The sequence below is a fragment of the Phalangium opilio genome, unplaced genomic scaffold, assembly GCF_054372755.1.
Source record: "Phalangium opilio isolate 3A_F unplaced genomic scaffold, DU_Popi_V2 ptg000024l_1, whole genome shotgun sequence".
Classification (NCBI taxonomy): domain Eukaryota; kingdom Metazoa; phylum Arthropoda; class Arachnida; order Opiliones; family Phalangiidae; genus Phalangium; species Phalangium opilio.
In genome coordinates, this window is record NW_028324155.1 from 6,164,532 (window position 1) to 6,189,299 (window position 24,768).

Consider the following 24,768-nt stretch of genomic DNA (forward strand, 5'->3'; position numbering starts at 1 on the left):
AAATTTCCATTTGATCCCAAAAGACTAGCGAAAGATAGATATCATGTATTTGTCAAATTGGCTATTTCAGAAATTCCGACAAGCGTAAGATGGTAAGACACGTTAGGTTGCTTTTTATTCCGAAACACTTTCTCTCATCCGTGGATATGTTGGCTTATACGATAAAAATAGAAAATAGTTTTATTTGCCCAATATTGGGTGTATATTCGAAATGTTTACGGGCACAGTCTACCTCGCTTTCAAAATTGATTTTTTTTGGCATCCCTCTATTTTTCCCGGTTTTTCCATTCCCACCAAAATTGTCCGAACTTTGGGAAGTGAAGGGGAAGGAGGGCAGCAGCCTTACTACCGTAATTTCATTTTATCTCCCTGCAATGTCCCAGTAGAATTCAACGAGGCGCAAGAAACAGCGCCTCAACTACTGGAACATCAAAACTTTGGGATATGTCAGGGTGGTATCATTTCGCGCGCTTTCCCTTGTATTTTTGGCGGGAAAAGTATAGGGTGTCCAAAGGAATTTATTCAAGGCTTACATGAAGTTCAAAGCAAAGGGTTATTTTTCGTTTTAACAACGAGATTCAACAAATATGTTCAAATTTTGGACAAATAGTGATTTTACAATATAACTCTTGTTCTGTAAGGGATACAAATAATTTTTTTTATATGTTATAGCCTTATTTCTAACCTTTCCAAGGATACTAAATACTTAAGTTTACAACAATCGGGACTCGAGTAATTAAGCCAAATGTTCGTAGGATTATCATGCGCTCATTTACACGACACCTTTTAGCTCTGGTTACATTAGAGATACAGGTAACTAACTCCTTTGAGTTTATAATAACTATACTTCCATTTAGAACTATGCCTAATGCTTGGGGGGTTACAAATGTTTCTGACACAACAACAACAGCGCCAGTGTTTTGATGGGAACGGGGTGGGCTGGGCTTACCCAAGCTACTGATCGATTACTCCCCTGGTAGCGAGCTTCACCCTGAACACCGATGCGAAGCGGGGAGAACATTTCTACAGGCGAATATATAATTTAAACATTTAGGGATAGGCTACATCTTCTTTCTTTTTCTATCTAAATTACCGTGATTATTTCGAAACTGTGCCAGGCCAAGGGTGTGTCCGGAGTTGACACGACGTCAAGTGATTGCGTCTGACAATGTAATTATTCGCTAGGGTGGGCTTTTATCAAAGGCTTTTAGATCGTAACGATTTAGCTCTCAGCTCATAGATTGTGTGATATGATATTATGACATATCTGAAGGGTTGATGAAATAATATTATTTTCGTGTCCCATAGGGTTTAAATGAACTTGAAAAGATCGGGAAATACAAGCAGAAATTGCAAGGTTTAGGTCAAATGAAACTCCAGGGAATATCATAAATTTTCAAGGATAAAATGGGGGTTTATTTTTTGTTTTTAAAGTCATAAATTTTACTGTCCCTTTAAAGCCATAACCATAACCAACGATTTCTGACTTAAGCCAATAACCGGAATAAACCCCCCCAAAAAACAACGTGTCTGTATATTCCTTAAGCTTAGTTGATAGATGATTTTCAAAGGTTTTATACTACTGCTGTATGAGAGAAATGTTCGGCGGAAAAATTTCTTTTCTCAGCAGCTGGAAAAGTATAGTTTAGTATCGTACTATTACTATTTGCCACTACTATAGCGAAAAACTAAAGACGACGACGGTTTTGGCGCGAAAATGGCTAGCTCCGGCGGGAATCGAAAAGAGGCGCGAGTGGCAAAGACGACGACGACGACGAGAGAAAATGATCGAGTAGGTCCAGAAAGACGCTTAACGGTTTCGGATTCTTCTTGGTTCTTCTCTCTAGCCGCTGTCAGCCGCTCTCGCTCTCGCGTGGTCATTACGAAACAAACGAGGAGAAAAAGTGTTCGGTTCGCGACCATTTAATTATTACGGGTAAAGTCTCGCGGCTGAAATGACATTCTCCTTTTCCCGCCGTTTCTCTATATTCACGTGGACAGCCCGTATATGAAGAATTCTGTCCGGGAAGCTGATTTCGCGCCTTTTCCTCGCGCAGTGCTCTCTTTTCCAATCATTCGCTCGCGCTTTTGAGCGAGACCAGAGCGTAAATAGAGGGGCTAAGAAATTCGTCAGAACTATAAAGTTGAAAAGAGTTTTGGCGCCAAACTCGCTCGGTATCGGTATTTCCGTAGGGAATTTGGACTTAACTTCTCTAGAACTTTTGGAGCGCTTTTTCTCTGTTTTATTTCACGCCTTACAAAGCACCATTTTCCTAACGTACAGGAATAATAATTATATTTCTTGGATCAGCGAATTTTAACGATAATTCCTTGGTGGTCGTTTGAATACCGCCCGCATACTGCAGGGACCCTTTATATTTGCTTCCCGTTTCTCGATCCACTTCCGCTGAAACGGCCTAAAGCCTTTGGGAAATTTCAAAAGTTTTGGGCGACTGAGATTGTGTTGGATTTAAATCGATTTTTATGGAATAGAAACCGATTATTCCAAGGCCGATTTTGAGTTACTTTTTTTGTTGCCTAGATGAGACCTCTCACGATTTAAGTGTGTTTCGAAAGTATTTATTTTATAAACGAGATGATCTATTAGACCTGTCAGATGCATTCGGAGAAATGTTTTATTTATACTTCTGGGGGTCCAAGTTAAGTATTTTTCAAATTACCTGGATGATTCTGAAGATTGGTCTAGACGGTTTTCTAAATTTGTAGAAAAAATGTTCAAAGGAAATGGGTGTTCTAGAAATAGTCAATACCTGTTCTTCTCTATAAAGTAAAATGATAAAAGCCCCGAAATAAAACCAGAAGTGAGAAGAGACTAGAAGTACTGAGCTAACCAAATTCTTCACTCGGCGAAAGTGAATATTCTTGATAGCACACCAACGGTTGGCCCTCTGGTGGCGGTTTCAGAATTTCCCCTCCAAAACGTGAGACGCTCGCGGTGGTAGACGGCCGAACTAGATTCTAGCACCCGCGTCTTTGTTCTGCCGCTTTAGGTTGAGGGGAAGGGGGTAAGAAATTTTTTTGGAACTCGACCAATTTTTTTCTCTCTAGCGTAGGCGCGTTGGAAGCGACGTAAAATCCTCAAATTTGTTCACTAGTGCCAGGATCTATTACCAATGCTAGAGCCCTTCACTTCTAGTCTCATCTCACTTCTGATAAAACCAATGAGGAATCGCGCCCTTTTCGCCATATTCCAATTTATCTTCCATAAAGGGTTCAATCTTTAACAAGATCATTTTAAAATAATAGCATCGCTGGAAGCCCTCCCCCCTTTGAACGCGTCGGTAAAGAGATATCCCGTGTTAAAAATAGCCTTATACAATACCTTTGGTCCCTTTTCACACCTTTTCTATAAAGGAAAGGATGGATGAAATATAGTTAGTTCGAACCCCGGGGGCTTCGAAATCCATATAGATTTTCTTGTAATAGTAGAAGACAAGATTTCGCGACCTATCCGCCCGCACATACTCTGTCGTAGATTTATAACCGCCGAGGCTTAGGGGTCTGCTAAATTTCCGAACAACGAATGAATGGAAAAGGGTTCTCGAAAGAGTGAACGTAATATCGACCAAGGCTTAGCGACGTTTGACTCCTTTAAAAGGCAACTCAAACAAAGCGTATAATCAATTTAAATGGAGTTGTAGTGTCGCTTCTAGTCTAGCTTTGGTCTTCGGGTCTTGGCCTCTTAATTGACGGTTGACCCCTTTTATATAAACTCAATGTTGACGGGGATGATTTTAACGAACCAAGAATAAATATACCTTCAAGCTTAATTGACAACCCCCTATATTTTTTAAGAGAGAATCTGTAGAAACTTTATTTTATTTTTTTTACCCTTTCTAAAACGTCAGTCACCTAGAGTGTATGTACATTCCCGTCTTGTGATTTGACATCTCTTTGCACTCATTTTATTTCAATCTGTTAAACCGCTTTTCCTAAATTAAAATATTTTTAACTTTCTAAGGAGTTAGAAACTTTTAAACAGTAATTAAGGTAAACTTTCCAATAGAATGATTCACCTTATCACGCTGGATTGTTGCACGCAAAGAGTTCATAATAGTTTTTATCTCATTTTCGGATATGGCTTTTAGATAAGGCGTTAATTAGCGGGTTATGAACCACCCGCCATAATTAGTTGTTTCATTGTTCTATAAGGTTAGCTTCGTGCACCAAATTACGCCCTATCGCACCGGAAATTCTAATAATTTCTCTCTTTCTCTCCTCTCTTCCAACTATCTTTTTATATAGTGACTTTTGTAACTATCCTCTCTGAGGAAACTACTTCCTTTTTCTCTCTTTTTGAATTCCCAACCAACTTCCGAGATTTTTCAAGATCAAGATTTTATAAAATGAAACAAAATTAAAAAGAAGATTAGCGAATTTTCCCATCCGTAAGCTTTTACATCTCCTTTTCCTTTTTTTTTTTTTTTAATTTTTGTCGGTTTTACAAAGGCTTAACAATGAACTTAGTTTTCAAATGAAACAATTCCGCGATAATCTCGGTAAGCCTTCATTTGCAATTTATTTTTCGCATCATTAAATTCAAAGTTAATTTTATTTCCCCTATTAATATTTGAATTATTTTCCTTGTTTAACATTTTACAAAATAGAAAAAAAAGAAAGATATATTTTATTTGGAACAAAAGGTCAATTTGGGGTCAAGGCTGTGAAGGAATATTTTCAATGATAGAAAAAGTAACCTAATCTAAATTTTGATTATCATATCTTCAAAGACAAAAATATATTCTACCTCAAACTTGTCTCAAAGCTCCCAACTTTTCTATAGAGACACAAAAATAGAAGATTAAGTTAAAAACAGGCGCGTTGCCAGACGAGCGTTGATAATTTTATAGATTGTAGGATTTTACTGTTAAGAAAAATAAGTTTAAAAACGTAATGTAGACTATTACCGTATTCAAGATATTCTCAGTCAAAATAAAAAAGCGTTATACGTTAAATGTTAAATAAATAAGAGAGAGTCAGTTGTGGAAATAGACGTACGCAAGGTGTTTTTCTATCTCCTCTTAAGTTTTTAACATACTTCAAACCTAATTCCAATATTAACGAATTACAATTTAAATAGCATGGTAGCAGCTTCCTCCTTGGTGTACTCTCATATTGAAAAATACTAATATAGTGATTTAGGTATGTGGTATATGATTTAGAAAGACAGCTTATTGCCAAGAAAACTTTTCTTGGAGTTCTATACCCAAAGTTTGTTCATTTCTGAGCTAATATATTAAACCCCGGAGCGCAAGGGTCTTGTTTTCTTACTGCAGGCCTTCTTCTCTATTGGCTCGAACTTAACGTAGATGCGTAAAGGATGGGAACCACAAAGTATACGCGATAATTTGATTAATACAATAAAAGGCTGTGAAGTATGTTTATATCACGGGTTTTCTTAATATTCTCCCCTCTTTCTCTTTATTCCCGGGGTTATATCGAATACGCTAAGATGTAGAGGCGGGAAAAATATAGGAAGGAGGATATAGTACCTGTTTCGCGCTCGAATAGTTGCCACTCTCTAGGGTGATAGCTCTAAGGCCTAAGCAGACCTTTCGCTCGGTTTTTGCCGACTGCGTTATGGGATTTAGCTATATAGTGGGAAAACCATAGATACCAGAAATAAATACCCTAATATACTATGGTTTTAATGTTAATATTATCAGTTCAATTTAAGGCAATACTTTTTCATATTTAAGTTTAGCTATTTCTGATATCTTTTATTTTGGAAAATATGAAAAGATGAAAGAAAATACGAGACCGAGGCTTAAGTGTGAAAATTTTCTTCTCTGGGGAGTAATATTATCTTTAGCTGTTTTATTGGGTTTAGGCTTGTGTTGGAAAAATAGGTCTAGAATTGGAAACAATCCTTTAAGGTTCAAGAAAAGCGTTGCTTCATTTTATCCCTTGAGAGACACATTTTACATTTCCTTTGAACTAATATAAGATTTTAAATTGATAGAAAATTTACTTACAGGTTTAAAATTCTATTCCATTAGCACTTACGTGTCGTTAAAAGCGGCTTTTAACGGTTAACCTAAATTAAACGTAATATAAAAGCCATACGGAGCTAATTTACTTTCAAAATTCACTATCCGTCGTAAACCTATTTATATCATTCTCTCCATTATTAAAGTCCCAGGGAATCGACTCTTAATACGAAGGTAATAATGGCTATTTCTAAGCCATTTATCTATCGAATCAAAAATGATGATATCCGCGTCGATAATGTCCCAAAACCTTTTGTGGATCGAGAATCACCTTATCTAATAATGGCAGGGTCGACGTTCCCTTTCACGAAGGAATAAAAAGGGCCCTTATAAGTATACGTGTTAATGAAATCTTTGAACGGGGCTCCTCGCTAGCACGAGGTACGTTGTACTAGCACCTTTGACCTTTTAAAAGTGATAATCTGCCGGCACTTTTTCCAACCGCACTTTTTCCTTTTTGGGTAATATGAAAGTCGAACTAACCCCCCACGTATATGGTTGCTTCTATCCTGAGTTGGGTTGAACTAGAGAGAGAGAGATATGAGAGAGGACCTTATATTTTGAGGGATTAAAGTTTTGGCCAATTAGGATCATTTAAACTCGAGGAATTTCAAAAATACCTCAACGTAATTCTAGAATTCGAAGACATTCTATGCAGTAAAATGTAAAAATAGATTTTTTCTTCCGCGACCTCTGCCAATGTGGAAGTTATGGATAATGATTCCAGACTTGAGATCTTTAGCTTGTCGATTTTAGTCCCCGATTGAGGTGAAGTCCTTGATTTTTGGGATATGGTTTGGAGAGAGAAGAAGTTGCGGGAGCGGTGGATAATAGCGAGTCGTGATTTGGAAACTACTTTCGCTTTTAGAGATAGATATAGAATGGGATGTACGAGAGATTTTTGCACCCAAAGAGAAGTGAAGAGACGTGACAAAAATACCGCTCGATCCATCCCCTACAAATATGGAAAGCTTTATATATACTTAACCATCACTCGCTGTGGATGTTCAGTAACAGACGATGAATACCGTTGAATCCTGGACTGCTCAATTTCTTACACTCAAACCCAAGCCCCAGGATGCATTCGTTAAGTTGAAGTGGACGAATTTTTCCAATCAAAACGGAATTTTTCGCGATATATAATTAATAGTGTTAAGGGCTTTTCCAATATTGTATAGTCCGCATCTTCCATAGCTTTCCCTTCATTAACCGTCTCTCATCGTATATACGTAAAGATTTCACAGAGTGAAATATAGCTTTATTTTTAGGTCTATATATTTTTTCTGTTTTTATTTGATTTTTATCATCCGTAGTTGATACCAAAGCGGAAGGCGTAAGAAATACTATTTCAACTTGGCTTGTATTCCACTAAAATTTAGCTATGGACTTGTAGTCGAATCTGAGATAGAAATTCTTTATATAAACTGTACCAAAAAGGACATGGTACGTTTCGCGTTCATCGAGAAGGTACAAAAATGTCTCTAGAATATTTGAAAAATTCTGAAAGAGAGGCTTGAAATGTTGGTAAACAAACAAAGATAGTTATAAATTTTCATGATGGTATGAAAGAAATTCACGATTCCATATCCACGTTAGATGAATCTCCGAGAAATACTTTTTTCTGTACATTTTTATCTTCTCGTTCAACCCAGTTTCTCTCAGCCTTTTCTAAACTCTTCTCCTCAAAATACCAACCACACGCTTCATTCGAGTTTCTCTCCTTCTTTTTCTCCTATTTTTGTTATTTTTTTTTCTTTTCTTTTCGTTTCGGTTTCAGTTTCTCTCAGCAAAAAAAGGAAACTAAAATCAATAGTTTGTGTCGGGGGTTATATAGGCTTCTCTAGTAGTACGGGTTTTAGTATATCTTTTATCTCGCGCGACAAAAGGTGTACATATACTTTTCTCTCTCTCGCTCTCGCGCGCGCAGCTTTTACCTCGAAGGGGTTGAGGAAGGGGCAGATATAAAAAAGAAAAAATAATAAAAAATTGGATCGAAATGAAAAATTGACGTGCCCGATAGAAATGAAAAGTGCTTCCCATGTAGGAAGCCAATATAAGTGTAACGCAATCAGTTTATATCGAAGCTCTTAAATTTCATCTGTTTCTGAACGTTTGTTTTATACCTATTGGAATATTAGCGTTTGAACAATTAATTAATGGAGATAACCAAGAAGTGATATCTAGTTTACTAGGGAGAAGGTATAAATTCGCCACATTTCCAGCTTTATCTCCAGTCCAAACGTAGGTCCGGAGTTAATCCCCGCCCCTAAATTACAACCAGCATCTCATTTGTTCTTGAAACCTCACGTCAGCGGACGCGAATGACGAAAGTTACGTATTTAACGACTGAGGAGAGGCGAAATATCCCGGCGTCCTTTATGTAGAAAGGGGGACTGGGAATATGGCGCGCGAATACTTAGGCATCTTATACATTCTCCCTAATAAACTAGATATCACTTCTTGAGATAACTCGATAGCGACGGAGGCCTTCTTTAGATGAATTTAGGACGTTATAACTCGCGTAATTTAAAATATTATCTGAAATTATTTGAGGATATGATAAACAAATTTCTCCTGTCTCCAATGGCACTAAGTTGAAACATTAATTTTTTGACTTATAAACGTTTACACGATGCTGTAACACCACGAGAAATAACTCAAGATCATCTGTATTAATTTTGCGTTATCAACTATTAATTAATTCGTTAGTTTAAATACAATTAGTTATCCTTAAACGCTTCCCCATCGATATATTAACGTCTTAATAAGTCTTATTTATAACCCAACCCTTTTTTCTATTTAACTCTTTTGGGGGTATACCAATAGAAGTGGGGGATAATATTATACCCTCTAGAGGTTAGAGGATCGAAATTAATTATCCGTAAAAGGGGGTATAGAAAAAGTTTTTATGGTATTTTTATTATACAAAGCTTTATCGTAAGACATAAGAAATAAAACCAATGTTATACGGGGAAGCCAGCAAGACCAAGAAAACCCTATAGGATTTTTCTATCCAACCAAGCAGAGTAAGGAAGGGACTTTATCGATTCCCTCTTTGGTATAGCGAGGATCCTACCACGGACGGACTCTGTGAAGTTGGTGGTGGTGGTAGTGGCTTCGCTCGACTAGCGAAGGACAATTCCCCGTGACCCATTTGATATTTCTTTATCGGCTTGACGAGAGGAAACTTCTCCGATGAATCTATTCCTAACCTTAGCAAGTTTGCCTTAAACCTTACAAAAGAAAGCCGAGACATTCTCTCTCTTTCTCCTTGGACTCTCAACCCTTTATCACCCCGGGCCTAAGGATAAGGTCCAATGCACCCCCTTGAAAGAGTTCATCCCAATTTGGGTATTCAGTAGCTTCGCAATTATTATCTTATAGAACTCTTACCTATAGACATTCGTTAATCAGTTCCACAATCCACATCACAAATGTTTTGATGCCGTATATACCTATCTCTACTTAGGCAGGACTTGGACTACTGTATTGACATGGTATCACTTCGAGGAAACCACTTTCTAATTCTGGAATAGCATCCACAATGGTTTATTATTAGGCTTTCTTGGATGGAAAGCTGTTAATGAGATGGACCCCCATAAGCAAAAGGGTAGTCCTAACTTTCTTCCATTATTGGAGACCGCCAAAATGTAGTAGTATTCATGGTAGTAGCCACTATCGATGCACAAAGCGCGTCCTGCCGCAGTCCTTGTACGTCTTTTCATAAGAGAGAGAGAGAGAAATACAGGCGTCGAAAGGAAAGGAGTATACTCTCTTTTCTTTGAGGTTAACGTCTAAGAGGATGTTTCTTCGGAGCCCACGAGTCTTGTTAAGTACCTTCCGTAAGACTAGAATCCCTAATTAAAACCCCCCCAACGTTTCCTTTGGAACCTAATTTTGTTCCTTTTTGAACGTCTTTGTTTGGTATACGTTGTCTAGCTGCGTGGTTTTTCATTCGCCGCCTTAGTTCTAGTCTTAACTTTAGTTTAAGTTAAAGGAGTAAGTTAACTCGGACGAAGCGTGACGCAACATCTCAATTTCTCTAACCTCGAGGTAAAGTGAGCGTGGAGAAGTTTAAACCGTGCATTTCTTAATAACTTTTAAAGAACTCTAATAAAAACCTGGCGTAGCTCGTTTTAGCTTGATTTATTTAGAAAAACTTTGGTTGGTTCAATAATCGTCTGACTTGAACCAGCTAGGGTCCTTCGCATTTAAACCTGGGGTTGACGGCTCTAAATTTGGTGTCACGCTTAAATTCTTTTCCGAATTTAATTCAAACTTGACGATTTTATTTCTTTTGGGACTTTACAAAAGGGCTTGAGCCCCGAAAGAAAAAGGAAAATTGGAGGAGTATTTACATTCCAGCACGGTCCGTTTCCGCGAATTTTCGCTCGTTTCTAGGCGATAAACGTTTTGTGATAAAATAAGGCAAAGGCCCTACTCTCCTCTCCTCTTCTTGAACGCCTTGTTTCCAGGCATCGTCGCCTCACCATTGCTAGAGTTTCTGCTCTACGCTCTGGGGGTGACGATCCTGAATTTCTAGAAATGCATGGGATCTCACGTGGGATTTTTCGATTTGCCAGTACCTTTTCCCCCTAGCAACTTTTTTACCCCTTTTCTTTTGTTCATTTTTTTTTTTTTTTTTTTAAAACAACAGCCAACCCCTTAGTTTTATTTTCTTAATTTAAATTGGTTATTTTGATTTGTACTTTTGTAATATTTTAGTCACACATTGTAATTATCATCATCATCATCATCTTCATCATATTGTCATACTGACACATTAAATGATCTCCTTTTAAAAACAAAAAAACTCCTCTTCTTTTCTCTCTCTCCTCTCTAAATTTCTTTATATTTTTGCCTCAATTTGGTGCAGTACGCGAGTTAGGCTTAACTGCAGTTATCCACCCGTGCGCCGCCTTACCACCCGGAGAAAATAAATGACGGTGGCCTCGAGCTTGACTTCTATTTCAGAGACTCTTTCTCGGTCCAATTAGTTTTGAACTTTTGTTGCTTCCTAGTCCATGCACGCGGCTTTTAAAGGGTTAAGTTCCGCCGCGGCTACTCCGTATTGGGAACGTAGCCAACAAATCATTTTAATCTGGTCAACATCATTAATTGCGCATCAAATTAATCTTCAAGTCGCCTGCCGCGCATGACCCCCGTTTATTTTTATTTTTTTTAAGTGGACGAGTCGAAACTTTGATTTATTTACGCTGGAAGGTTAAATTTAATTGGTTTTTTATGTGTTATTGTAGGAATCTAGAAATTCTTCCGGATATCCTACGTCTCGTTACGTATGCACATATTTAATCTCAACTCGAGTATAACTCTAAAACGTTTTCTGGAAATAGCTTATAACCCTAAAAGCTGGCGTTTAACATCCTTCCCTCTCCGGTCACGGACGGTAACCTCCTATATCGGTTTCTTAATCCTAATATTTTTGGACATTAACACTTTTCGCCCCCTTTTTATTTCCTTTCCAGTGGTTCCGTTTCCGAAAAAAAAATATCGCGGGTTCACAGCTCTCTGAGTGTTCTATTTCTGACTTCTTGGCTATAGGTACCTCGTTTTCGTGCGGACAAATTGCTTATGACAGCCAAAATAACATTTTAGCTCGAGGTGAAATCCTTATACTATAAGAACTGAAAATGCGGCAACGAAAACTTCATGACGTTTTGTTTTATTTTTGACAAAAAAGTCAAGCGCTGTACCGATAGTAGCCTTTTTTTCCAATCAAAGTTTGCAGCTCTGAATCGAATGCATTTCACGCAATATTAACTTATCGAGTAACTTTCAGTTGGACCTGCACTCAAACGCCTTGCTCTTTTAAGTGTGGCACACGCTATCGTTCGAATGCTGGGCGGTTTAGTGTACTTTACCATTAACTTCGACGAATTTATTTATAGAAAACATAGAAAATATCTTAACTCCTTGAATCTACCTATATTATCCGCTAATAACGAAATGCTTTGCGAAATCGACTCTTAAAAGTGCACAATTTGAAGTGAGACCTAATACAAAACCTTTTCCAAATGGAGATACCGAAATTTTTCGCCAAATTACTTCGACTAAACCTACTTCTAAATTGTTTTGATGAAGGAATTCGCGGACGATGCGATGCAAGTAGAATCCGCATTAATATGCTTGAAACTCCAATCGTTTCTGTATTCATTCTGCCGAGGCTTAACTTGAATGAATTGGCCTTCATTCCTTTCGAGTCTTGCTCGACTCGACAGTGTAAGGACGTTGCAGCGTTATCCCTCCACCCTTGAACTTAACTCTTTACGTTTTATTTGCGGTTTAGTTGTTACACTTTCCATGTCAAAAGTTGCGTAGATAGATTGATCTAACCGGAACAGATCGACTTTACAAACTTTGAAATTCCACGACCTTCGCAAACTTTGTGTCTATAGTGGAAGGTTTTGCTAAGAATTTTTTTTTTCGCGAATGGATTGAGTAGTGGCATTTCGTGTTATCTTCCAATATACATTATACACGTGACTGCTATTACTTTAAGGCCGTTAAATCCCTTCACTTTCAATTTGTATCAAATCCTTTTGAAAAGATAAGCAAAGGCTTAAGATAAAAATCAATATTTGCGATAAGCGCAAACATAGATATTAAAAATAAATTTCAGGTTTGTTTCTATACAGGGCCAATGTTTTGGGAGCCCATAACAGACCCTATCCACTTAGTTTGACCCTAAAAATACACGATTTAATCTATAAAAGACCTATCAGAAACAAACACCCTGTATACGAGAGTTGCAACATATTTGAAAGTTCTCTTAGCAAACATTTTTTTTGCTATTTTTTTCAAAGGAACTTAAAATCAAATTACCAAAGCTACCACTACTAGCCTACTACTCTCTCTCTCAAAGTTTAACTTGACATGTCTACAGCAACTTATACACAAAGAGATTACTTGTTGAAATAATTCAGGTTTTTGAATATGTGCCAGGGATGAGCTATATATTCTCTCAAAAATTGCACCACATGAAAGTAGAAATCTAAAAATCTAACCCCTTGCCTTTACCAAACAGACCTATAGGCCTAGTTTACGAAAAAAAAAAAATTAAGAGCGCGTAATAAAAATACTTAAGCTTCCTTAGTGGCGTGAGTCAAATATCTTCACTAATTATAAATGTAGAGGTGTTTCCGTTTCTTAGTACCAGAGTTCTTTGATTTAAATATCGCCCGATTAGGTTTTAATGAAATCTTTTAAATTAAAATTGGACCCGGTGGTATTTTCATTAAATTTGACTGCGGGCCTGTTATTTTTTTTTTTTTTTAAACCTTGCCGGTTTTTTTTAAAGTAATTTGTGTTATTGTTTTTATAAGAGGCAGTAAACTTACGTAAGACCAGGAATCATAAGAAAAAAAGAAAGAAATAAAGAAATAAAGAAATTCGTGGAAGAAATAAAAAATATATATATTAAGTTTTTATCCCGTTCATGCTTAACTGGAAAATGGTCCTCTCTCTTTCTTACTTTCTTTCTCCCATAAAAAAAAAGTAAAAGTAAATCCATTTTCTTAGAATTCTTTTTTTTCTTTACTTTGGGATGATATAAAAAATAGTTTAGGTTTTTAAGTGGCATGCAGTGGAAACCCTTTTTTCCTTTCTTTTCTTCCCAAGAGAAAGAGATTAAAGGTAATGTGAAATTAAAATTCTAATTAGAATAATTAGGATTTATAAATCAGTTGGTTAAGTCCCAGTGCATCGATTTTAATTTGAATTTTAACCAAAAATAGCTAAGGTTTTGAAAGAAAACATGATTGTTTTAGTGACTGTGCAATATTTATTAAAGGCCGGATAACCTTCACCTCGTTTAAACCAATTGCTAAAAATAGTTTTTTTTTTCTGGAAGCTTTCAATTTTGATTTGTATAGGCATAGTAATTAGGCGATATTTCTTCGAAGATGGGTTACTTCATTTATAGTAACGCAAAGCATTTACAAACCCTTTAATGAAAGCGAGTTAGGCCTTGGGATAGGGGAGAGAAAGATTTTGAGCGAGTTAATGTTATTTTTCTATTCCATTTCTATTATTCTTTCCGCTTGCTATATAGCAAATATTCCGAATCCTACCTACTACTTACTGCCTAGCTACTGCACATAACAGAAAATTTATAAACGTAGTTAGGCGTGTATTGTTTCAACCATTCATCATTTTTTATTTAATTTTTTTTTTTTTAAATCCTAGGGGATGGATTTTAAGTATAGAACTGAAGCTTTTTGTAATAGACCCTTAGGACATTTTTACTCCCTTTCATATCATAAATTCAAACTTTTTCTAAGCTCATTTAAATAAAATAGAATGAGAGAATTCATGAATATAATTGACTATTACGTTAATATAATTCCTAGCGATATATCGATTCAATATTCTTGAATGAATTACATTTATTCTTCTAAAAAAAATTGACTCCAGGTCAAATCAAAATGATCAGAAGTATACGATCCCATTAAGCTCTTTAGTATTTGAGGTACTTGGTTTTTGCCCTCTTCCCCCCCCCCAAAAAAAATAGGACCATTTTGGTACATTATCTTTAACCTTTAGGGGATGCTCTTTACGCATGCGTACATGATGATTATTACAGGCTGAATAATCCTAGCTTTCACATTCGAATCGAAATGGTTCATTCGGAGCTTATTTCTGATTTTTTTTCCTCTCTCTCTCTCTCTCTCTCTCTCTCTCTCTCTCTCTCTCTCTCTCTCTCTCTCACTGTCCCCATCTTCTTCATTTGTATGCTAATCAGTTTTTTCGCCTCAAAGGAAAGGAAAGAAAAGAGAAAAAAATGGATAGTATATGCTAATTTAATCTTTCGTTTCGTTTCCATTCCTGACCTCTTTTTACACGTACTTAGCTTACGGATACCCTTGCTGTACTTCCGTTTTTTAGGAACCTAATTTAGAAGAAATCATTCCATCATCAAAAGGGGTTTTATTTTGTTATTCTTGCATCCTCAGAGAGCGAGAGAGAGTTGAGTGATGGTAAAGAAAATATGCAAATTTGTCACTAAATTTTGACTCCCAATTGAAATTGAATTAAGGTAATTAGTAATTAACAAATTCATTGTTTATTTATTTATTTAATTTATTTATTTCAAGACTTTAATATTTCAATGGTTACGCATTTTTGAAGATAATCCTAGGACAACGTATAACAAATTATGGTCTATTTTTCTCGAGTTTTTCACTTCCAAAATTCCATTCACACCTTCTAAAAGTTGTATTAAGTGAAAACATATTTTTGTGAGATCATCTTCAGACAACGTGTAAACAAAATGGTCTATTTTTCTAGTTGTTCACTTTTGGCATTAACCGAACCCATCAAAATTAGATTTCCTTCCTATTTTAGCATAAATTAATTCAATATTTTCATAGACAGTCGCGTTGTCTAAACTAAAATACATTGACCTTAATTAGTAAAATAAGATAATCTCTAAGCTTTGGGGGCCCCTAGGCGGGTCCATATCGTAGATGGCTTAAATCGAAGGGAGTAAGGATAAGAGTAGGCGCGGGTTAAACCAATATTTATCTTTCATCGTCAGCTCGTTTAGAGTGGTGAATTTTGCTATAGTAGAGAAGAGGTTTGGGGAAAGGGTTAAGGCGTCAATTAAAAGTTACCTTAACCGGAATTTTCCCTCTATGCTCTTTTGGGGGGGACTCTTCGAGAAACCATAATCTTAACAAAACAAAGATAGATTTAATGGACACCCTGCATTGGCACTCTTATCGAATAAAGCCGACGATCGAAAAACGTAATAAAAATGTGTGAAAGGTCACCCCAGAAGTGAGAAAATTCTGTCACTCAAGGGATTTCATTTTGCCCTAACCGTTCCCTTCCTTTAAATAATATTGGAAACTGCGAAAGCCTAAAGGAGAAGAACCATTTCAAGGAAAAATAGTCTATTAATTCGTTTCAAGTTCAGTTTTCAGTCTGTGTAAGGCCTGTTTCTGTGAATAACCACGGTTTATTCTTGGAAGATACAAAGTGGAATATATATACGTCACTTTTTTCTTAAAATTGACCTACGCTATGTTGAAATTTTCCGTCTTTTGCCGGAAAGGAAGTTAGAATCTGTCAGTTTTGGTTGAAAGTAAATGAAAGGCATAGACTATTTCGGCGTTGATCCTCGCGTTATTACACTCCTGCCTTCCTTTCTTTAGTTTCCCCACCCACTTTTTTTATTTTTTGGACTCAATATCGTCATCCTCGAAATGGCCTATTGTAGAGTAACATCTCAGTCGCAGTTTTCTATGAGTTCTACTCTAAATTTGCGATTATTTTTGTCTTTGATCGTATTGAATTCCCCGACTGAAATTGAGGAAGACTTGGGGATCTTGTTTTTATTATGTCAAACCATCCATGGTTATCTCAGCGCGCTTTCATTTCGCCTACGTAAGATTCAGTGCTACGCGTTCACATACAGTAATGGCAACACCCTGGCTTGTTCTATGTAACAGACTGAAAATAACATATAGGGTGTCACTAGGAAGTGTATTGTAAACGAGAGATACGGTTCATGAGCGAAAAAGAGGACGCTTTTTACCCTTCTTGTTTACTAAAGAGAGAGCCAGTGAGGGAGAGAGAGATACTTTAATAACGAAGTAGAAACACTAGAATAAGGATGGTATAAAGGCCCGGAAACTAGCTTCCACGCTTAATACTCAGTTCAGAGCGAGCGAAAGGAAATTGCTTTTGTTCTGATTTATAGATGAAAAGAAATTTACCCGGGGGTGAGGGTGATCAGCCCCCGTGAACTGTTTCTTTTTTTTTTACCCCAAAATCAAAGGGGTCGAATATTTATTTTATGTAGGGGCACTGCAGGGTGTTTTTATTTTTAGATTTCTGTGGAGAGACACTTGAATTATATACATAAAAAATTGATTTTCATAAACAGAGACATGAGAAATTATTATTTTGCAAGTGTTATACCCCTCTGATGGGTAGGTACTTGGTAGCTAGTATGCTAAGCTTAAGATGACTTATTATTTTGTGGTGGCGATTTAATTAAGATTGCTATGGTTTAATTAAAACATTCAGGTATATACATAAGGTCGAAGTTCATAGTTTGAAGTTTTAGGAGCTTCTTCTTCCCCTTTAATTTATATGCTGCAATTATAATAGGGTTTTTTTACTAGGGGTTATGTACTTCTGTTGATAAATAAGGCGTATAGCTATAACGTCTCAAAGAAAATATGGCAGCCGCGTATTTTGATCAAAAACTGTTCATAAGGTCGGAAATATGCTGGTTTTTTTCTGCAAGGGGGCAACATCTATTCGCAAAATATTCCGTTTTGTTAAGACGTGGACCCGCATGGTTGACAATTCAGGCGACAGAAGGAAAAGATAAAATATTATTATCTATGGGACAGTGTCTTATTCTTTCCGGTTTATAAGAAAATGGTGCCTTTCCTTGGAATATTTTTTTTTCTTTTTTGCTTGCATCGGAATAATGTCTTTTGCTATTTTATTTCTCTTTATTTTCAAAGAAAAATTTGGTATTTTTTTTTTGCGGGGAGGGGGGGGGGGTTCTCTTTTTAAATAAAGAGGATGCAGAAAACCATATCCATATATTTTATCATTCAATTTTCTATTTGGGTTGATTTGAAATTTATGAATAATATATGCTGGGATATCAGACTTTAGGCTGATCTGAACGAAAGATCAGAAATTGATACTAAATTATGAATTATATCATTTTGTTAAAAAAAACTCAATCCCCAAGATTTAAAATTAATATTTACAGCGAAAAGCAGTGCGATTTACAGTGATTTTCAATTTCACTTCTGTATTTTACGAACTGTGTTCCAAAATGCGTAGGCTCTCCGATTTTAACCAACTTCCAATTAAACTGAGCGAGATATCTCTATTTTTGATATCGTTAAATTGTACTCGTTAAAGCAGCAGCCCGACAAATTTAAAATTGAAATGGAAATGGTTTCTCTGACCTTGTCGTAGACATTAGCGGCGGAAAGTTCATTTTCAATGACCATCATAATAATTCCAAACATGGCCATGACGAGAGCGTAATCGCTGATTCTCTTTCGTTTCTCGAAAAGCGCTTTACGTCGTCCCAATCGGTAACCGACGTTAGGTTTATGGAAGCCGGAAGGACCGGGTCCTCCGCTGAAGGATTTACCCCTTTTCTCGTCACTGGTACCGCGGCTTAGGCCGCCTCCACCGCCTTCGGTGTGGACACCCACCAAGGCCACTTCGCTATCCAGGTTGTTCGGATGACCTACAAAAATATATAAACGTATATACTCAGACGTGAAACCATTAAAGCTATAGATAAACAAAGTATGACGTATACTTTTTAATGGATAAAGAGTTTGGATCGAGATACAGGTATATGTAAAGGGAAGCCGCGAAATTAGGGCATCGCATTTCGTGTCAGATATAAAATATATATTGCTCGACTTGTAAACATTTGACGCGATACTAGGCCCTATACGTTGTCGTGTTTCTAGAGAGGGTTCAGTGATACGCCTATTTCCAATGTCTAAAATAGACAGTAGTTTATATTTTGAATGGGTCAACACTCTTCAAAAAACCAACGCCAAAGTGCCTACCATAACTATTTTTCTATGTTAATATTTTTAATTAATTAATTTATTTCACTATATCGCAAATGTTCTAGTTAAAATATGATATACGTGCCGTAATTTAAGTTTATTAATTCTAGGCCTAAGTCCTAAATTACACTTTTTAAAATTAGAAAACTCCTCAAGTCCTCAACAACTTAGATTTAATTACTCTTGAAAAATAAACCAGAGGCGTATAGTCTACGATTTTAAAGCTCGGACCGCTTGCGCCCTACCACCATGCAACAATAATAAAATTAATAAGCGAGTTAGTTTGGTTTTGGTTTGGGTTGTTTCAACGCATCCATTAATTTTACATCTCCCCACCCCTTCTTGTTTTAGACTAGTTACTTAAAAGTTATAAGGCCTTAATTACTATTCCGTGAGATATGAAATTATGAATGTATATGTATAGGCATACAGTATATTGCTTGGTCGATACTCGACGGAGCTATAGTAACTCTTGCTTTTAATATAATATTCTAAAGCGCGGAATCCGGCTTCAAAAGGCAATTCTAATTCTCACTATAACTGTATGCTGTATATGTACCTCTTCCAGTCAAGAATGATTTAATTATACACGAGAATATTGAAAATTTTAGATTAGATTTAAGATGATCGATTCAACAATGGTGATCGAAATATTATTTTTTTTATCGAAAGATGTTCAGGTTAAACATGAATGATCAAACTAACCAAACCAAGGAGTACTTATTTTGGGGAGAGAAATTCTCAAGGAAAAGGCAGTCATAATTCAAATTATTAAGAACAACATGATAAATCTATAAACAAACAAACGATGTGATTCGATCATTTAGTACTGATCACCTTAATGGTGTATTCTCGGTATGATTGAATTGATTCATGGTATTTTAGGCAAGTTATGGTTGTATTTGCGTGCCTGACTAGAATAAATAAAGGCAGACTACACTCGCATGCATATTCCTTAACGGCGTTTTGGGCACACCTACCCACTCCCCCATTTCGTCAGCGCAAACAATTGACTCTACACTATACTATAGCTGCAAGATACAGGCAAAGGCTTAAGGCTTATCCTCAACCGGGGCTCTGTTTCAGCTTTTGGCCTTATTTATTAAATATATAGCTACATTTTCACTATAACATTTCCCTGCAGCGCAAGGTTATGTCCATTTTATGTATTTTCTTCGAGCTCGTATAATAGCTATATAGTACAAACTGGGCTTCCAGTTTCCAGCGCAAAAAAACAAAGGCTTAAGGACTGGTTTTATTGTTAATTCAAACGTCTGATAAGGTTTTTTTGCTTCATTCTCTATACACGACGAATGTTTCTTGATTAAAGAGATCTGGGGAAAAGAGGCTTAGAGCTCTAAATAGAGACAAATTCGTTTCCGGATTATAGACCAAAAATAACGAAGTTTATAACTTTTTCTCAAGACGTTTAGAGCTTAGCAACCGAACATTCTTTTGCAAAATTTAACAATTTATAAATCGCATTATCTCTCTTCAATTACTAATATTTAACTTTACTATTAAATTTTTTGTCCGATTTTGAGCTAGATTACAAACGTGTTATCAAAGGCTTAGCTGTACCGGCAAAACGGGTATTTTAATCTCAGTTTTAATCAACGAAAAAGTAAAAACATTGCAGTGTTATTTCTAAACTAAATACCTTACCGTTCGGAATAGTTCGGCTTCCGAAGCAACGCATATCGTTTGCTGGTAAACGAATTGAAATAAAAGCTGGAGTCGTTTCATTCGTAAGCGCGAGAAGAGAGAAGCCAAGAGAGAGAGATAGAGTTTGAAACCGAGGAGAATAAAACCGTAACCGTACAGAGAAACAGCCTTTACTGTTATGAAAAGTTTTTTCTCTTCTCCGCTATCGCGCTGCTGCTACCACCACCACTAGCACCAACACTGTTCTAGTTCTCCCAGTGCGTTCTGTACCGTTCTATATTACAACGCCGTATTAACTGACACTATTCCCGATAGAGAATAAGGTTAAACAAGCCCTTTGACTGTAGGGACAGCTTATAACAGCTACGGTAATGCCTAGGGGTCATTTCATCAATCACATTTTCCAATACGGAAAAATGCCCCGGGAATCTCCTCCATATTAAATATTGGGGAAAATTCGCTCCTCGCTTTCTGTTGGTGAGTTTTCTACTAAATAAAAAAGACAGAAAAATATTTTATGGGCCTTCATCGTCTAAAACTAAACAACGAAAAAGTTGGCAATAAATTACGCGAATTTTTCCTAACCAAGAGATCGGATATTTATCAAAAATTTCATAGAGAATTGTTTAAAAGTACTCTGCTCTTCCTCATGTACTCTTAATTTTATCCGACGTCTTTTACTTTTTCTAGGATGGCTAGCTAGGTTTATCTTTTTTTATATTTTTCCTGTATTTTCGAGCACTTTCCGAAGGTTCCCCATCTTTCTCTCGAACCTCTTTCGATCCGCTAGACTAATTTATTACGAGTGGGGAATATATGAGCGTTGTCAAAAAGTGGTTAGCCTTTTCGCTAACCTTATAATGTCAACTTCAATTTTATCCTCGATTACTTAAATTAATTTTTCTACGCCTGCATATTTGTCCGTCCAACGCTTTACTCTAGCTTTCTTTGATGTTGCTTACGATTTAGGGTAGTGGATTTTCATGGAGCTTGGACTTTAGGTATTTGATATTCTTCTCGCGTAGGAAACGGAAGCGTATGAGGCGGGAATTGATTCAATATTCGCGATAGTATTAACGTATCACCACAATTTTGGTTCATTTCTAGTGGGTAATTCTATAGCCTGATTTTATTTTTCAGGGGAGGTTTTAATAATTTCATGTTATTGTACGTAGGAGAAGTCAAATAATAGGGGGAACTATTTTCGCTTTTCCTCTCTGGGTTTCGGGGCGCGCGCGGGCAGCGTGGTTGAATCGAGCGGGTTATATTTACTCGAGAAAGGGAATAAAGTGGGGTTGGATATAAAAATAGTGTTTTAGAGATAAGGTGTAAGAGGAGGGAGGGTGTGTAGAAGAAGAAGATAGGAGGGGTGAGCTTGCCTTTCATCGAGGACGGTATGGAGAGCGTCGAGGTCGGCTTTCGCAGTTGCTTAAACTGCAACAGGGCCCCATTGACCCGCATGGAGTCCGCGGCGATCTCGGCGATTTCGTTTTCTCTTTCTGTTTTGTGCAACTGTCTTAAGGAAGTGGTCAGCGGATGATCCGCTTGTAGAGATCGGTATCCCCCGAAAGAGTGTCCGCCGTGATGGGCGTGATATCCTAAGGCGGCCGATCCCGAGGAGCTTCGTTCGGCGTGCGGCGCCCTCGAGAAGGGTCCAACGCCGCCGCCCGCGTGAGGCGATACCGATTGAGGAGGAAAGTTTGGACTCCCGGCTTCCGAATTGTTCACCAACGGCTGGACCTCGCCCGGATTGACGCAATTGAGACAGCTGTTGGAGAGACGAACGCTCTCCCTAGAGACGGTTCGCGTCAGGAACGTGTGCTCCAAACGGGAGCTGAGTCCGAGCCTGGCGTGCGAAGGCCATAAGTGCGACCTGCCGCCTTTGGTGGCGGACGACTGAATCCCTCCCGACGCGTTATTGTTGGCTGCCGCCGAACCGACTCCTCTCTCTCCGGATCCTCCCAGATTTCCCAACGGCGGATAACGACAGTTGTACGGAGGTCCCGCTACGGTCGCTACCGTCGCTATCGGCGCTCTCGTCACGGCGCCGCCTCGAGGCAATCCCGGAAACTGACCTACACCTCCGCAACACGTCGAATCCGGACGAATTTCGGGACAAGAGCGAGCCGCCCCCGTATCGCTGGGTTGCTCCAAAGGACGGAACTCCACCAAGGGCAAAGGTCGCTCCGGTTCACTGTGCATGCGACCGAAGAGCGGGGGGATACCCTTGTTGTAGAAATTGCTTCTTCCACTAAAGCCCATCTCCGGTGGCGCCCGGACCTCGATCCCCCTGGCACTCCTATCGTTTTCGCCATCCGCCTCGCTGATACTAAGGCTGGGGGGTAGGGCCCCCAAATGCCGAGAGGGCATTTCGGACGGGTTACTCGTACCGCCGGAATACGGCTTGTTGTCCAAACGGGGCTCTTCCATTGCCGGAGTGACCATAACCACTGACATGATGACATTTATCAAGTATACTCCAACTGTACCCCTGGAATTGAGGCTTCTCCTCTAAATCTTCTAATTCGTAAACGCCTCCACTCCTTATTACCACTCCACACATTTAAGACTCCTTGTTTCTCCGCATTTAAACGCAGAGTTTCTGAAACGAAAGAAAACCTTCCATTAGTATCATTACACATAGTTTCCCATTATTCCAAAATATTAAAAAAAATTTCCCTTATACTAAAACTTGGAATTTCAAAAGGATTCCTTATCCAACCGTAGAATTCATAGCTATAGAAGTTTCGCTTAAAAACTTTGTAATGTAATACATAAACATTAAGGATAACTTTCTCACAAACTCCGAGTGAACTTTAATATAGAACCCTCTAAGGTTCATGATGAATAACCCAATATAGAAATCCTCCGAAAGAAAAAATATTTTTCTAAACTACAATTTGTTTTTGTTTTTTATTAACGGCAGAATATATTGCAACTTACATTGGGTTGTTATATGAAATTTAATTCACTAACAGAACAAAAATTTTAATTAACTTATATCCAGGAAGTATATTTTTAATGTCGCAGTTAGTTCCGTGTGACTTTGTTTACGGTTATGAGATGGAGAGAGCTAGTGAGTCACACTCGAGATTCCCGCCAAAAAAATTAAGGCGCGAAAAACTAAGAGTGAGAGGATGGTTTGATATTTATAAACATGGTCGAGTGAAGACTTTTATCTTTGCCTTTAACTTTTTTTAGAGTTCCTATAAGATAAAAAAGAACAAAAAACCCTTTTGTGTGTCTAAAGCAGATGTTTTCTAATTCATTCGGTTCTCTTTTTTTCTTCTTCTTTGCTTGACTTAATCTTAGGACAGTTCCAGATGGAAATGCTTAAATTTGGCCCTCTCTTTTATACCAGCTAGCTTCTAGAAGGACAAAACGACGCTTCTCTGCTGTTTAAACTCGCTCAAATTGTAGGCCTAGTTCAGTACGTGGAGTAATTTTAGATCTAAAAAATTGAAATGCATATATTATCTCCTTGAACAACTGCGTGGGCAACTTCATTATAACAGGCCTAGGCTTAGAAAAAAAATAGGCCTAGAGTTTAGAAAAAATTTACCTAGGCTTAGAAAAAATTTACCTAGGCTTAGAAAAAAATTTACCTAGGCTTAGAAAAAATTTACCTAGGCTTAGAAAAAAATTTACCTATGCTTAGAAAAAATAGACCAAGGCTTAAGAAATCCTCCAAATTAAATCCAGAATGCAATAAATTATTCAGTTACTCAAAGACACGTAGATGACGCTAAATTAGGTCCAATCGACAAATTTACAGTACCAAGTTTTCCAATTTCTCCCAAAGAATCGTAAAACAAAATCCTCTTTTTTAGTTTTTCCAAATACAATAGATAAAAAGAAAAGGAAGCTATCATAAATTCATTTCCAAAGAAAAATATTTTATTAGGTTTCTTTTCCTTTATATAAAAAAATATAAAAGTAAGCATCAGGAAACATAAAGGGGGAGAAAAAGTTGTTCGGACAAACCGAATTTTATAAAGTGTTTTCCAAGACTATATACTATACTTCTAAGTTCTAGCTCGTTTTATGACTTTTTTATAGAGGGGTGATCTACCTTCTTTTTTTTTCATCCCGTATTGAGGTAGTTTTCCTATCGAGAAAGGTAGAAGGAGGAAAGAAGAGACTAGTCTCACGCTAAATATTAATATAAGAAATAAAGTGGAGGAGGGATTGGGTCCATCCAAGTTGAGTTGAGAGGATCCGGATAAAACTTTCATTTTCGTGCTAAAGCTCCATTAAAGAGAACGCGCCAACCAACTCCAGGTATACTCCATATACTTTACTACACGGTACCGATATACTTCGCCCTTTCGCCAAAAGGAAATTGGTACCCTTTTTATCATCGGGGAACTGTTTTAGAGAGGTTAAGAAATTTACCACGAGTGTATATGACATCCATCGAGTTTTTAGGCTACACGTGTTTTCTAATACTATTATTTTTCGTCTGGTGCTGGAACTTTTCTTCGATAAAAATGTTCTATATACTC

At 37.4% G+C, this 24,768-nt stretch overlaps 1 protein-coding gene across 1 annotated transcript in view; it reads right to left on the reverse strand.

Moving 5' to 3' along the window:
• The window catches only part of LOC149692460 (uncharacterized), a 43,957-nt gene extending 21,101 nt beyond the window's left edge, over positions 1-22,856 (reverse strand). Inside the window, exons 1-2 of the mRNA XM_089868227.1 lie at positions 21,643-22,856; positions 17,972-18,261 (exon numbers count right to left, since the gene is read on the reverse strand). Coding sequence (XP_089724353.1) covers positions 17,972-18,261; positions 21,643-22,720 — 1,368 coding nt within the window. The 5' untranslated portion in view covers positions 22,721-22,856. The remainder of the gene's footprint in view (positions 1-17,971; positions 18,262-21,642) is intronic.
• Between the last annotated feature and the right edge of the window lie 1,912 nt (positions 22,857-24,768).